The sequence below is a fragment of the Acomys russatus genome, chromosome 22, assembly GCF_903995435.1.
Source record: "Acomys russatus chromosome 22, mAcoRus1.1, whole genome shotgun sequence".
Lineage (NCBI taxonomy): Eukaryota > Metazoa > Chordata > Mammalia > Rodentia > Muridae > Acomys > Acomys russatus.
Window position 1 is genome coordinate 24481516 of NC_067158.1, and position 15884 is coordinate 24497399.

At 44.5% G+C, this 15884-nt stretch overlaps 1 protein-coding gene across 15 annotated transcripts in view; it reads left to right on the forward strand.

Annotated features, from left to right (window-relative positions):
• The window catches only part of Depdc5 (DEP domain containing 5, GATOR1 subcomplex subunit), a 118176-nt gene that overhangs the window by 2530 nt on the left and 99762 nt on the right, over nucleotides 1-15884 (forward strand). For 9 of the 15 annotated variants that reach the window (XM_051165226.1, XM_051165227.1, XM_051165229.1 and 6 more), the window contains exons 3-6: nucleotides 5855-5940; nucleotides 7376-7459; nucleotides 9934-9983; nucleotides 13220-13289. In XM_051165226.1, coding sequence (XP_051021183.1) covers nucleotides 7436-7459; nucleotides 9934-9983; nucleotides 13220-13289 — 144 coding nt within the window. In that variant the 5' untranslated portion in view covers nucleotides 5855-5940; nucleotides 7376-7435. Of the gene's footprint in view, nucleotides 1-5854; nucleotides 5941-7375; nucleotides 7460-9933; nucleotides 9984-13219; nucleotides 13290-15884 lie in introns of those variants that run through there. The other 6 variants (XM_051165222.1, XM_051165221.1, XM_051165223.1 and 3 more) reach the window with 1 other exon arrangement.

Consider the following 15884-nt stretch of genomic DNA (forward strand, 5'->3'; position numbering starts at 1 on the left):
ACAGTTTGCCCACTGTGCCTGCACTTTAGACTACTAGACCCTGCCTCAAAGAAGGGGAGGGGCCAAGGGATATAGCTCAGTTAAACTGCCTGCCCAACATACACCAAGCCCTGGGTTCCATTCATGTCTGAAAGTATGTAAGTCAGGTGCAATGGTGCAGGCCTTGTATTTCTATCCCATAAAAAGAAAGGAAAGCATTGTGTGGTGGCTCACACCTTTAATCCTAGCACTCTGGAGGCAGAGAGGCAAGTGTATCTGTTAATTCAAGAGCGTCTTGGTCTACATAGTGAGCTTCTGTCCAGCCAGAGGTAACTAGATAAATACATTAAAATATTTTCTTTTGGGCTGGAGAGATGGCTCAAAGGTTTAAGAGTACCGGCTGCTCTTCCAAAGGTCCTGAGTTCAATTCCCAGCAACCACATGGTAGTTTACAACCACCTGTAATGAGATCTGGCTCCTTCTTGTGGTGGGCAGGGACACGTGTGGGCAGAATAATAAATAATAAATAAATCTTTTTTTTTATTTTTTGGTTTTTCGAGACAGGGTTTCTCTGCATAGCCTTGGCCATCCTGGACTCACTTTGTAGACCAGGCTGGCCTCGAACTCACAGCGATCTGCCTGCCTCTGCCTCCTGAGTGCTGGGATTAAAGGTGTGCGCCACCATGCCTGGCTATAAATAAATCTTTAAAGAATTTTTTCTTCTTCTTTTTTTTTTTTTTAATGTTGTAAGCATTATTTTATTTTATTTTTTATTTGTTTGTTTTTCCTGATAGGGTCTCTCTGTGTTATCCTTGGCTGTCCTGGATTTGCTTTGTAGACCACCAGGCTGGCCTCGAACTCACAGTGATCTGCCTGCCTCTGCCTCCTGAGTGCTGGGATTAAAGGTGTGTGCCACCACACCTGTCTATTTTATTTTATTTTTGAGACAGTTTCTCTGTGTAGCCTTGGCTGTCCTGGAACTTGCTCTATAGACCAGGCTGTCCTGAAACTCACAGAGAACTTCCTGCCTTTGTCTCCTAAGTGCTGGGATTTAAGGCCAGCATCACCACCACCCAGCCATTACTATTTTAAGAACATTGTAAATAAATAAAAATACCACACACAAAAATTAACTAGATCCAAAATCTATATAACCCTGAACTTTTTTTTTTTTTTTGGTTTTTCGAGACAGGGTTTCTCTGTGTTAGCCTTGGCTGTCGTGGACTCACTTTGTAGACCAGGCTGGCCTCGAACTCACAGCGATGCGCCTGCCTCTGCCTCCGGAGTGCTGGGATTAAAGACGTGCTCCACCACGCCCGGCTATAACCGAACTTTTATACCATTAGAATAGGCATTTGAAAGGGAAGCTGGGGAGGTCACACTAAATTGTATATGGTTGCTACCAAATTTATTTTAGGCACTTAGCCACCACCAAAACAAACCCAAAAGCTCTGTGGCAGAAACAACTAGAACAAGTGACTTCCTATCCTCTTCTGTAACTGTGTCTTTCACCTGCATCCAGTCTTTCCTTGCTCCCTGGTATTCAGCCTGTTGTGCCCTCTTTTCTTCATGTTTTACTGTGCCCACATGTACACTTGTTTACATATATACATTTATTATTGTCTAGATTCTGCTTGAGAGAGAACATGCAGTATTTTTTTTTCTTTCTGAGTCTGTGTTGCATGCCTACATTCATATTCCTAAATACCTAAGTACAACCTGCTCAGTGTGTGCACTGTTCCCTGAATGCACATGACCTCAGGGATGAGTACTACTTGGCATTAAATAACCAAGTTTCCCCAGGCTCTCTCCCCTGTTCTCAGCGTTCCTCAGTTGCCTCTGGTTGAAGCCTTTCAAGCTTAGCATGTCCGTTGGTGTGCCATTGTTTAGGTGTCCATGTTTGTGAGACTTAGTAGGGGGAGCTCTTCTGACTCTTCCCGGAGACACGGTCTCAAGTGAAGTTCCTGCTCTCCTGGCTCCTACAGCCTCTCTGCTCACCCTTCTACAATGGTCCCAGAGCCTTAGGTGCACAAATTGTGACGTAGATTATCAGTTGGGCCTGGATATCGCACAGCCTCGTTCTGTTCTCTGCACTGTGATCAGTTGTGGGTTTCTGCAATGTTCTCTTTGTATGGACACACACCAGGCAGGATGCATGTGTGGAAGGCAGTTTCAGGGAGTCAGTCCTCTCATTCTACTGTGTGGTTCCAGAGATTGAACCCAGGGTGTCAGGCGTGATGGCAGGTGCCTTTATCACTGAACCAGCTTGCCAGCCAAATCATGGCTTTTATTGTGCCATTTCTAAACATGTACATAATATATTTCTTTTTTTTTTGGTTTTTCGAGACAGGGTTTCTCTGTGTAGCCTTGGCCATCCTGGACGCACTTTGTAGACCAGACTGGTCTCGAACTCACAGTGATCCGCCTGCCTCTGCCTCCCGAGTGCTGGGATTAAAGGCGTGCGCCACCACGCCCCCATAATATATTTCTATACAATTCATTCCTTATAACCTTCCCTTGTCTCTCATGTCTGGTAATCCCCCTCCTCTTCCACAGTAGCTCCCCTTCTGTCTTTAGGTCTTTTTCTTTGTGTGTGACTGACTGAGTTTTCTTGGAGTTTTTAGAGGAGCAAAGAGAGGATTTTTGTACAGGAGCACAGGCACCTTACCCTGGCTATACCACTGGGGAAAATGTATTTTCTTCCCTCATCAACCATGAGCTGTGTACAAACCTGCAGGGATTCTGGGACCTCCTTTCATGACAGGGTGTTGGCAGGCCCCATCTTGTGTAGGTAATCATAGCTACTGTGATTCAGACAATGAGATTGTCATTTGTATCCATCCCACACTCTTCTCCCAGCTTCTCTGGCTCCTGGATTCTTTCTGCCTCTTCTTCTGTGTTGTTACATTCCCCGAGCCCTTTGCTGGGCATGCAACAATCATTTATTCTCAGTACTTTGATCAGTGTGAATCTCTGCTGACCAGTGCAGAAAGAAGCTTCTTTGGTCAAAGCTAACAGCAAAACTAATCTCAGTATGAACATAGTTATTTGGCCAGTTTCAGTGGTGTATGCTTTTAATTCTTGGGGGTGGGGGGGGGGAGCAGGAGATCCCGGGGAGTTAGGACCAGCTTGAGCTACAGAGAAGGTTAAAGTTCGAGCAGTTTAGGACTATTTAGTGAGACTGTTTCCAAAATCAATAACAAATTAATCAATAAAACAATCAGTAAATCATATCAATTTAGAATGCAGTTTGAGACTGTGGTCTTACTACAAATGTAGTCAGTCTAGTCTGATTTTGGAAGCTAAACTGGATTAGGCCTGTTTAGTACTTGGGTGAGGGAAGTCAGTTTGAAAGGCACATTGTAACCATTTAGTAAAACTGCAGCAGTAATTTCCAGTGTGAGATGTACAGCACACGCCTGTAATCCCTACACTCAGGAGGCAGAGGCAGGCAGATTTCTGTGAGTTTCAGGCCAGCCTAGGCTACAAAGCGAGTCCAGGACAGCCAAGGCTATACAGAGAAACCCTGTCTCAAAAAACAAACTACAGCAGTAGTTTCCGCACTACTTTAGGCCTATGATCTCCCCCACCACAAGCTTTTGCCCAGGGTTACAGTAGTAGAAATGAATCTCCTCCTCCTGTGTTGTGTCACATTCACCCCGTAGTGGACTTCTGTGATTGTGCCACTCTGGCCTCATCCTGCCTGGCTCGCCTGTGTTGTTGTGTATGGGGTCCATAGCTGAGGAAGGCAGTTGATACCTCCCACCACCATGAGGGCTAGTTAGCAAGGCAAGCTTCTAGCTCATTTCTAGCCTGGCTTCTCTGTGTCCTTTGACTACAGTATGCCGTGCCTTCAAAGTTAAGGTCTTACCTAGTTTTGGTGAGCAACCAACAGCAATGACAATTGCTTGTGTTGTTTTGAGAATCTCTGGAATCTTCCATGACCAGCAACTTGTAGGGGGATGTAGCTCACCTCTGTATTTGAACTTTGCTTTTGTTGTTCCTCCCACCCCGGCTCAGGGGCCTGTGCATATTAAGCAATTTCTTTCCACTGACTTACATTCCCAGCCTTGATTGATTGATTGACAGGGTGTAAGTAGCCTGGGCGGTGCCAGGCTGGCCTGGAAGTTGCTGAGATCTTCCTGTCTGCCTCCCAGTGCTGGGATTAAAGGCATCTACCACCACACCTGGCTCATGTTGTTTTTGTTTTAATGTTTTTTTGTTTTTTGTTTTGGTTTTGGTAGTAAGGTGTCATGGTCCAGGCCGAACTTGCTGTGTAGCTAGGATGACTTTGAATTTCTTTCTTTCTTTTTTTTTTTAAAGATTTATTTATTATGTATACAGATCTCATTGTAGATGATTGTGAGCCAACATGTGGTTGCTGGGAATTGAACTCATGACTTTTGGAAGAGCAGTCAGTATTTTTAACCTCTGAGCCATCTCTCTAGCCTGACTTTGAATTTCTGATTGTCCATCCTCCATCTCCAGAGTGCTGGAATCAAAGGCACTTACTGTCCCTTTCCGCCCCCCCCCCCCGCCCCGCCACGTAGCCCAGGCTGGCCTCAGATTCACTGTGTAATCCAATCTGCCTTCCAAATCATGACAATCCTCATGTCTCAGTGTCAAAAGGAGTAAAATCTCACCCCTGTGTGTGTGTTTGTGTGTTTGTATGTGTGTGTGTGTTTGTGTGTGTGTGTGTTTGTGTGTGTGTGTTTGTGTGTGTGTGTGTGTTTGTGTGTGTGTGTGTGTTTGTGTGTGTGTGTGTGTGTGTGTGTGTGTGTGTGAGATACTTGCCTGTATGAGTATGTGCCTACCCATGCCTGTATGGATAGAGATTAGAGGTTGATGTGAGGTGTCTTTCTTCTCCATCTTGATATTTTTTGCTACAGTCTTTTTGTGGTTGTTTTGTTTTTGAGATAGGGCCTCAACTGTGTGTTAGTAGATGTACTATCTTAGAACTCACTATATAGACTAGAGTAGCCTCGAACTCACAGAGATCCAGCCGCCTCTGCCTCCTGAGTGCTGGGATTAAAGGCGTGCACTACCATCCCCGGCAAGACAGTCTTTGATGAGCCCGGAGCTCACTGTTTTGGCTAGGCGTACTGACCACAGGCCCGCTTGTTTCTGAGTCCCCATTGCTAGAGTGCAAGTCTCTACTGCCATGCTTGCCTTGTACATGGCTGCTAAGCATCAGAATTCAGGTTCTCACACTCATGGAGTGAGCATTTTACTGATAACCATCTCTCTAGTCCCCCCAAGTGCAAGGCCTTAAGTGCTTGCCTCTTTCTCCCATATCTCTTCTCCTTTCTCCCCTCTCTTCTCTCATTTCCTCCTTCCCTCTACTCAAAACCCCAGGTGCTCATACATGCTAAACATATTTACAACCACCGAGTCACAGCACTTTTAATTTTATTTTACTTTGTGTATGGGTGTTTTGCGCATATGCATGTTTGTGTGCTATGTTCATGCCTGTTGGACCCCCAGAAACTGGAGTTATAGATGGTTGTGAACCACTGTAGGGTGCTGGGAACGCAACCTGGGTCCTCTGCAAGAGTAACAATTTCTCTTAACCACCGAGCCATCTCTCCAGCTCTGGCTCCCTTTTCTGAGGGAGAGGCTGGCTAAGTAGCCTAGCTTGGCCTCTCAGTCCTCCTGCCTCAGGCTTCCAGATGCTGGAGTTGCAGGGGTAAGCCATAACACCAGCTGTTTCCATCACCTTAACTCAAGTGTCTGTTCTTGGACTTGTTTCACCTGTAAAGTAGAGAATTGTTTAAAATTTAATCTCTTGGAAGACAGAGCCCATAGCAAATGACCAGTTGTATCCTGACTTCAAAATGTGTTAACTAATCCAGATTTTTTTTTTTTCCTATTTCAGAAACTATCAGTGTGGACCAGACTGTGACACAAGTCTTCCGGCTAAGACCTTATCAAGATGTCTATGTGAATGTTGTAGACCCCAAGGCAAGTCTTTGTTTTCGACTTCAGTATCTTTTTATAGTGATTAGCACCCGACCTCAAAGGTTAGGTTACTGTGGAAATGAAGGACTTAAGTGTAATGTTAGACTGTTAAATATGTAGTCATATCTAGGTCATTTTGCTATAAATGGTATCTAGGCTGCTTTTAAATCCTCACTTTTGAAAGCTTGTCATATGAAAGGATGTATTTATACTTTTCTTTGTAATTGCTAATATTTTTACGTATCCTATCCATTCTATGTTTTACCTATTTGAGTATTTGCCTTTATGTATGTCTGTGCTCCACATATGTGCCTGGTGCTCACAGAGGCCAGAAGAGGATGTTGGATTGCCCTAAAACTGGAATTACAGACAGTTGTGAGACACCGTATGGGTGCTAGGAGTTGAACCCAGGTCTTCTGGAAGACTCTTAATCTCTCAGCCATTTCTTCAGCCCCTCATATTTATTTTCTTTAAATGATTATTATTTTTTAGACAGAGTTTTGCTATTTAACTCAGTTGACACATGGAGCTAACCATATATAGCCCAGGCTGGCCTTGAACTAGCTAACCCGGTCTCACACCAGCCAGGGCTACATAGTGGGACCTTTTCTGGGAATATAAGATATACCACTATACCTGGCTTTACATTTTCTTTTCTTTCTCTCTCTCTTTTTTGAGACAGGGTCTTACTATATGCATGTGACTTTGAACTCACACAGATCCACTTGCCTCAGCCTTGCTGGTGCTGGGAGAAAAAGAATGTGCCACCACACCCAGATTTGCATTTTTAGTTGTTAATTGATGCTTGATAGGCAAAATCATTGTGCATAGGTCATTATGTACATACGTTCTATAGTGAAATAAACCAGACCGCTCCCTTGTCTGGACCCCTCCCCCCCAAAAAAAAAATCAGACAGCTCAATGTTATCTTTCAAGACTGAAATAAAAAGGCAAGGTTGCAAGTAGCTGTAGCTCCAGCTACCTATGCTGAGGCCAAGAGGCCTGCTTGAGCTCTGCAGTGTGAGGGCAGCATGGGCTGAAGCTGTGTTAGTCCTCTGGTCATCCCTTTTCCTGGACAGCTGCTGTAGGTACACTGTAGAATTGCCACAGGCATGTTTGAGTTGTCTCTGCTGTGGAGAATTCTGTCAGGTTCTGCTGTTAAGTGGTCTTCCAAAGGTTTTCTGTTTTGCTTTCTTTTTTTTTTTTTTTTCGAGACAAGGTTTCTCTGTGTAGCCTTGGCCATCCTGGACTCACTTTGAAGACCAAGCTGGCCTCGAACTCACAGCGATCCGCCTGCCTCTGCCTCCCGAGTGCTGGGATTAAAGGCGTGCGCCACCACGCCCGGCTCTGTTTTGCTTTCTTTTCATGGTGGGTGGCCCTCATATTTTGACTGTCAAGTGTGGCAAAACAACACAGAAGTGTGGTTATCCTCTTCTAGGATGTGACTCTTGACCTAGTGGAATTGACTTTTAAGGACCAGTACATTGGCCGTGGGGATATGTGGCGACTGAAGAAAAGTTTGGTAAGATACGACCTTTTACAAAACAGTATGTTGCCTTTTCTATGACAGATTGTCCTTGTTTGTCACATAAATTTAGAGCCATCAAAATAAGTTCTGGTTCTTTTTTTTTTTTTTTTTTTTTTGGTTTTTCGAGACAGGGTTTCTCGGTGTAGCCATGGCCATCCTGGGCTCACTTTGTAGACCAGGCTGGCCTCGAACTCACAGCGATCCGCCTGCCTCTGCCTCCCGAGTGCTGGGATTAAAGGCGTGCGCCACCACGCCCGGCTAAGTTCTGGTTCTTGGATCTGCAAATAGTTGCTGTAAACAGTTGGCTATATCCTTTCCTGTTTTCTCTTTTGTTTGTTTATTTGATTTCTGTGTTTGTGGCTATTTTGCCTGCATGCATGTATGCCTAGTACTTTCACCAGTCAGAAGAGGATATTACAGACTGAGATGCCGTGTGGGTGCTGGGAACTAAACCTGGGTCCTCTGTAAGAGCAACGGTGCTCTTAACCCTGGAGCCATCTCTGAACCCCATCCACACCCCCAACCCCATTTTTGAGAAGGGTCCCAGTATGTGGACTTGGCTGTTCTGGAACTTGCTGTGTAAAACGGGCTGCCCTTAAACTCACAGAGATACAACTGCCTCCTGAGTGATGGGATTACAGGTGTGCGCCACCATGCCCAGCTTCATCTATTTATTTTTAGTGACCCTTTTCCATTTAAAAACCCCAGGCATGGTAATGCAGGCTTATAATTCTAGCACTCAGGGAGGCAGAGGCAGGGGTATCTCTGTGAGTTCGTGGCCAGTCTGGTTTACAGAGGAGTCCAGAACAGCCAGGGCTGTTAGACAGAGAAACCTTGTCTCAAAAAACAAACAAACACAAACAACAACAAAATCAAAAGCCCAATTTGCTATTCTCGTGCCATCCCACCTCTTCTTTTTTTCCTCTTTCTCTCTCTTTTTCCTCTCCCTCCTTCTCATTCTCTCCTTTTCTTCTTCCCCTCCCTCTTCTTTCCTCCTTCTGCATGGCTGCTGAGAGCTGATGCAAATAAACCTGCATTTATATATATTAAAAAAAAATTAAGCCGGTCGTGGTAGTGCATGCCTTTAATCCCAGCGGTTGGGAGGCAGAAGCAGGCAGATTGCTATGAGTTGGAGGCCAGCCTGGTCTACAAAGTGGATCCAGGACAGCCAAGGCTACACAAGAAACTCTGTCTCAAAAAAAGAAAAAGAAAAGCCGGGCGTGGTGGCGCACGCCTTTAATCCCAGCACTTGGGAGGCAGAGGCAGGCGGATCGCTGTGAGTTCGAGGCCAGCCTGGTCTACAAAGCGAGTCCATGATGGCCAAGGCTACACAGAGAAACCCTGTCTCGAAAAACCAAAAAAAAAAAAAAAAAAAAAAGAAAGAAAAAGAAAAAGAAAGAAAGCCTAATTCCCTTTAATCCCAGCACTCGGGAGGCAGAGGCAGCTGGATCTCTGTGAGTTCGAGGACAGCCTGGTCTACAGAGCAAGTTCTAGGACAGCCAGAGCTGTTATACAGTAAAACCCTGTCTCAAATAAATAAATAGATAAATAATAAGTAAATAATAAAATGTCCAATTATCACAACTGTGACCCAATACTGAAAATTTTTTACTATAGTTTTTATATATTATGAAGGAACAAATTATATATAGAATTTTTTTCTTTTTTAAACTAAATTTTAAAGAGATTTATTTATCTATTTTTATATACATGAGATCTCTGCCTGCATATATATTACCTGCATGCCAAAAGAGAGCATCAGATCACATTATAGATGGTTGTGAGCCACCATGTAGTTGGTGGGAATTGAACTCAGGACCTCTGGAAGAACAGCCAGTGCTCTTAACCACTGAGCCATCTCTCCAGCCCCCATATGTAGAATTTCTACACGAATTGTATTTTAAGTTTTGTTTCCAGCTCTTTCAATGAGAGAATACTCACCTTGAAGCCATAGGTTTGACTTCTGGCACTGAAAAACAAAATCAAGTGTAAAGATAATTTATACTACATTAAGTACATAAATGTAGAGGCCTATATAAAAATTGATGAAGATCAGTGTATTTCTCAGGCTGCACTTACCGTCTGCCTGGTTTTACTGCTGTTCGTACTTGCTGATATCTCAAACGCCTACTGTCCTACAGTACCGGCAGCCTTCTGAGGATGGTAAAGCTGGCACTCCCTTGGTGCCTGGACTCATTCTTGGAGGACATTGCTCTGTTTTGTTTGTGTCAACACAGGGTTTCTCTGTTGTGCAGCCCTGGCTGTCCTGGAGCTCACTCTGTAGACCAGGCTGGCCTCAAACTCACAGAGATCCATCTTGCCTCTGCCTCCTGAGTGCTGGGGCTAAGTGTGCACCACCAGGCCTAGTGTTTTGTTGTTGTCGTTGGAGGTTTTAAAGGCAGGAGCCCTTTTGTGTGACTTTCCATGGCCTGATGGCTTGAGTCCTTTCCTATTCTCTCTTCCCTCAGGTGAGCACCTGTGCCTACATCACTCAGAAAGTGGAATTTGCTGGCGTCAGGTAGGTATCGTGGCATTCTGGACTTACTGGGCGGTAAGCAGAAGCAGGATCTAGTGCAGCAAGTCCACTGTGTGAGAGCTCAAGTCGTGTGGGTCTCCGTACAGTAAAGCGCACGATGTTTCAAACGTTACACTGCTGTGAAGGAGTGAAGAAGTACCAAAGTACACGGTGACAATTTTAGGATTGCTTCCTGAGTTTGTGTTTTGAGATTTTGAGAGCTAGTCTCATGTAGCCAGACATTTTTTTTTTTTAAAGATTTATTTATTTATTATGAATACAGTGCTCTGCCTGCTTGTACACATGCAGGCCGGAAGAGGGCATCAGATCACCCTATAGATGGTTATGAGCCACCATATGGTTGCTGGGAATTGAACTCAGGACCTCTGGAGGAGCAGTCTGTGGCCCTTAACCTCTGAGCCATCTCTCCAGCCCCTAGCCAGATATTTTTATGTTAAGCAGAATAAACTAGACTTACAAGGACAAATGCAGTGTTTTCTTTTAATCACAGAAACTATGTTTCAGTGTGTGTATGCAAGTTAGGAAAGTAGGAAGGGGAACCATGAAAGCAGAAGAGATTCTACCAAGGAGAGTGGGGACAAGGGATAGTGACGGTAATGGAGTACATGTGATCGGAGAGCTCAGAAAATTACTTTGTGTGCTGTTTTAAAAATTAAGACTTGTGCATCCCTCGGGAGGCAGAGGTAGGCAGACCTTTGTGGGTTTGAGGCTAGTCTGGTCTACAGAGCAAATTCCAGGACAGCCAGAGATGTTACACCGAGAAACCCTGTCTCAAAAAACTGAGGGGGTGGATGGAGGGAGGGGGTGGAGGGCAAATAAACCAAGCCCCACCCCCTTAAAAAAAAACCAAAAAAATTGTTCAATAGTGACATGCATGGTATTACTACTTAAGCTCATGAAATTAGTGTCTCCAAGTCACCTTGTCCTGGGTGTGGACTAAGCATTTAGTTTTCTGCGTCTTGTGGGAAGTCGTGTGTGCTTGCAGTTGCTTGTGGCATTCCTATCTCTCTTGACCTAGTAGAAAAGAGGGCTGTCTTGAAGCATAGGAGTAAGGGACTGGGTTGTCTCTTCGTGTGTTACTGCTTTGAGGCAGGAGCTTACCTACCCAGCCTGGCCTTGCGATTGACATCCACCTTCCTCTACCACGACAGGCTCAGTGTGTGTTTGTGTTTAATAAAGTTAATAAAATAACTGTTCTGGAACTGAAGCTGTTAGCTCAGTGTTAGAGTACTTGCCTGATGTACATCACAAATTTAAAGCAACATCCACCACCAAAGAATACCAAGAACAGCCATAAACCCATTTCCACGGGGATAATGTTTTTTACTTATTTATCATTTATCCTTTATGATGTCTTTATGATGTTTTCCCCAAGCGCTCTAAAAGATAAGTACAGGGATAATTGCTAACCACATTTATTGCTTTTTTTTGTTTTTCTAGACAGGGTTTCTCTGTGTAGCCCTGCCTGTCCTGGACTCACTTTGTAGACCAGGCTGGCCTTGAACTCAACAGAGAGCCACCTCCCTCTGCCTCCCTGAGTGCTGGGATTACAGATGTACACCACTAAGCTTGGCTTTTTTCTTTTTCTTTTTCTTTCTCTCTTTCTTTTTTCTTTTCTTTCTTTTTTTTTTGAGACAGAGGGTTGCTATGTAGGTCTTGTAGCCCCATGGCTGTCCTGTTCTGGAAATCCTATGTAGACCAGCTTAGCCTTGAACCCACAGAGATCTGGTTTCCTTTGTTTCCTGAGTGCTGGGATTAAAATCCTATATTAAAAGCGGTATCTCAAGTGCTGGGATTACTGGTGGGTGCCACCACTCCCAAGCTCTGTGTCACTTTTGGGAACTGAACTCATGTCATCTGGTAAGGTACAGGGTTGATTGTTTATCTGTGGATATTCAGCTAGTAAGTGACTCAGCTGCAGGTCCGGCTCAGACTAGGTATTCCTCAATGTGAACAGCTTTGCGCTGAGAGCGTTGCTTGTTATACTGCCCTGTCATCTTATACCCTGAAAATTTCTCAGAGGAGAGACACTTAGGTGGCACACTCCTGCAATCCAGCACCCAGCTGAGTGATGCAGGGGGATTCTGCGTTCAAGAACAGCTTGGGCTGTATAGAATAGAGTCAAAGTCTAGTCTGAGCCACATAGCTCTCTCAAAAGGAAAACAAACAACAGAAAGGGTATCAGAGGGAAAAGCACAAAATTGGAAAAAAATTTACCAAGTTGCCTTTTTTTTTTTTTTTTTGGTTATTCGAGACAGGGTTCTCTGTGTAGCCTTAGCTGTCCTGGACTCGCTTTGTAGACCAGGTTAGCCTAGAACTCACAGTGATCCCTCTGCCTCTGCCTCCCGAGTGCCGGGATTAAAGGCGTGCGCCACCACGCCCGGCCGCCATTAGGTTTTAAAAAGTTGTCTTGTGTGTGAGAGAGAGAGTGAAAATGAACAAGGGCACATGCCATGTCCCATGGTGTTCTCCAGCCAGCTGGGCTGTGGGCCTCCAGCCGGTGCTCCTGTCTGCCTTTCGTCTCACAGGCCGAGTGCTAGGATTACAGATGCCCTGCTTTCCCCTCAATTCCAGGGATTAAGTTTAGGCCGGCAGGCTTCGGCAGCTGGAACCTTTACCCACTGAGCCATGCCCTTGGCCCATAGCTCTGGCAGTCAGGACCTCACTATTTAGACCAGACTGGGAATCAGAGAGATCTGTCTGCCTCTGCCCCCTAAGTGCTGGCATTTAAGGCGTGCCCCACCTGTCCCAGCATTGCTTGCTTGTTTGTTGTGGCTTCTCTTGAATGGAGACCTTGTCCTTTAGTGCCACCTGATTGCTTGTGTTAAGATCCTAAGATTAAAATGATCTTTTCTCTTTGTTGAAGCTCATAGTATCAGGGCTAGGATTATTACTGACCAAAACTATAAAATGTGTATGCAGATGGTTTTGTATGTCATTCCTGAGGGTCACTGTTCTCTGAAGGCCCAATTCTGTAGACTTCTATTCTCTGTGGACTCCGGTTGTCTGTGTTCAGGACACCAAGAGCTGTCCATAGTGGATAATCTGCTCATGGGGCTCTCTGTGGAAAGGCAGAACTGATCAGGTCATTTGAAAACAAGGAGACCTAGATGACAGACACAGGGGGCTGGCCTGGACTGCATAGCAAGACTCTGCCTCAGAGTTCCGAGTGAGCCTTCTGAACAGAGCTGTGCTAACGTGTACGTATCTCCTTTCAGGGCGCAGGCTGGTGAGCTGTGGGTCAAGAATGAGAAGGTCATGTGTGGTTACATTAGTGAAGAGACCAGGGTAAGACTTACAAAATGACATTCTGCTTTTTTTCCCTGAGTCCTGAATTCGAAATAAACAAGCAAAAATCTTATATTGTTATCATCTGCCCAGCTAGAACTGGTCCTCTACTGCTCTCATTTTACTTATTTTTTTTTTTTTAATTTTCAAGACAGGATTTCTCTATGCAGCCTTGGCTGTCCTGGATTTGCTTTGTAGACCAGGCTAGCCTTGAACTCACAGAGATTGGCCTGCCTCTTCCTCTGCAGAACTGGGATTAAAGGTGTGCGCCACCACGTCTGGCCCTTATTCTCATATTTTATAGTTGGATCTTGGCAGCTTGGAACTGACCTTCATTTTCTTCTTCCAAATGAGTCTATTCAATTTATTAAATATAGGACTGGTTGTTTTGGCTCTTGTCTCCCCAAATGTTGGGATTACAGGCATGCACCATAGCACCCAGCTCAGAGTGAATAGGTAGTCTTTAAGGAGTAAGTCTCTAATGTACTAAAAAAAGATAAGAGATTTACACTCTACTTTTTCTTTCCTTTCTTTTTTCTTTTGATTTTTTTGAGACAGGGTATCTCTGTGTAGCCTTGGCTATCCTCTACTTGCTTTGAACTCACAGAGATCTGCCTACCTCTGCCTCCCTGAGTGCTGGGATTATAGGCATGTACCACCACGCTGGCTTTCTGTGACTTTCATGGGTAAAGCTGCTGCCCTTTCTACTGTCTCTTGTATAAATCTTCATGAAACATCTGTAGGTATTGCAGTACTTTGCAGGTCTTTATCTACGTCCTATAAACCTCAGAAGGTCAGAGATCAGATCTTGCTACCTATTATACAAAACTCAGAATAAGATTGAAAGAGCTTTTTTATTTCTTGTGTATAAGTGTTTTGCTTGCCACATATATATGTGTGTGCCATACATGCCTGGTGCCCATGGAGTCCATAAGTGGTCATTGGATCTTCTAGAACTGGAGTTTAAGACAGTTGTGAACCTTTATGTGGATGCTGAGAAATTAACCTGGGTTATCTACAAGAGCATCAAGTGCTCTTAACTATGGAGCCATCTCTCCAGCTCCTGCTTTTGGCTTTTTGAACTAAGGTTTCATGCTGCCCAGGCTGGCCTTTAAGCCAAGGATCACCTTTAAATCCCAACCCTGTCTCTGCCTTCCAAGTGCTGGAGTTGTAAGCATATGCCACACACTGAGTCTTATCTGACATTAGAGCTTCATGAAAGCTAGGCAGGCCTTCTACCAGCTGAGCATCCATCAACCAAGGGAAAGAATGCATGGGTAAAGTTTGCTTTTAGAAGTAAGAGAATTCCTCTATCCTTTGAAAACTCCTTTAGTAAAAACAACAAAATTTACTGAGTGAATGTTTTGTTTGATCTTCAGCACAGGATTTTGCTATTGAGCTCTGGGTGGCTTTGAACTGACTATATTCCTGCCTCACTTTCATGGTTTATAGGATTATAGGCTTAAGCCATATAACATCAGGGTTTGTTCTATTCTTGTTAAAATTTTTGGTTTTTGCTGTTGTTTGTTTTTATTTTCGAGTCAGGGTTTCCCTGTGTAGCTTTGGCTGTCCTGGACTCACTTCGTAGACCAGGCTGGCCTCAAAATCACTGAAATCCACCTGCCTCTGCCTCCTGAATGCTGGATTAAAGATGTATGCCACCACTCCCAGCACGATATTGTTAAACTTTTTTTTTTTTTTTTTTTTTTTTTTGGTTTTTCGAGACAGGGTTTCTCTGTGTAGCCTTGGCTGTCCTAGACTCACTTTGTAGACCAGGCTGGCCTCGAACTCACAGCGATCCACCTGCCTCTGCCTCCCAAGTGCTGGGATTAAAGGCGTGCGCCACCACGCCTGGCATTGCTAAACTTTTTATAACATCTTTTGATCATGCTTTTCTCTCTCCCTCAACTATTTACAGATCATCTCCACTTCCCTATCCACCCAACATCATGTTATTTCTCTTTCACTAAAACAAAACAAAACAAAATTAAATAAAAACAATGAAAAAAATCAATAAGATAAAAATGGCAATACAAAAGCCGAGTTGTCCACTGGGTGTTATACTTAGCTCTTTTAACATGAGATTGCTGGTATATCAGAGGGCAGTGGAGACTTGGGAGTTTCAAAAGCCTCTGATGATACCAAAAGTGTCACAGCCCTTTGCTAAGCATGCAGGGGATGTGGGCAGGCACCCAACACTGGCCAGGAGGCAGCTTCAGTGAGGTGCAGGTCTAGCATGTCCTTTGCTGTTGGTCAGCACCCATCTTGCTCCGATGGAAGGGGCTTCAAAGCTGCCACAGCGGGTCTGCCATCGCTGTCAAGCCCCAGGCATCCAGTGGCAATTCTTCCCCACAATAAATGTGTCAGATGGTTGTGGTGGTGGAATGGAGTGAGCAGCAAGCCAGCCTACTTTTAGTATAAGGGATTTATATATTATATATGAGGGATTTATAAACCTTGGGCAGTGGGGAGGGGTTTGAGGATGAGTGTGTCTGATTCACTGGGGCTGGAGATGCCAGGGATGCTTAATCTACTTGTAACCAAACAGCCCTATCATAAGAAGGAAAAGCAGTACTTAATTATCTTCTGGGTGGG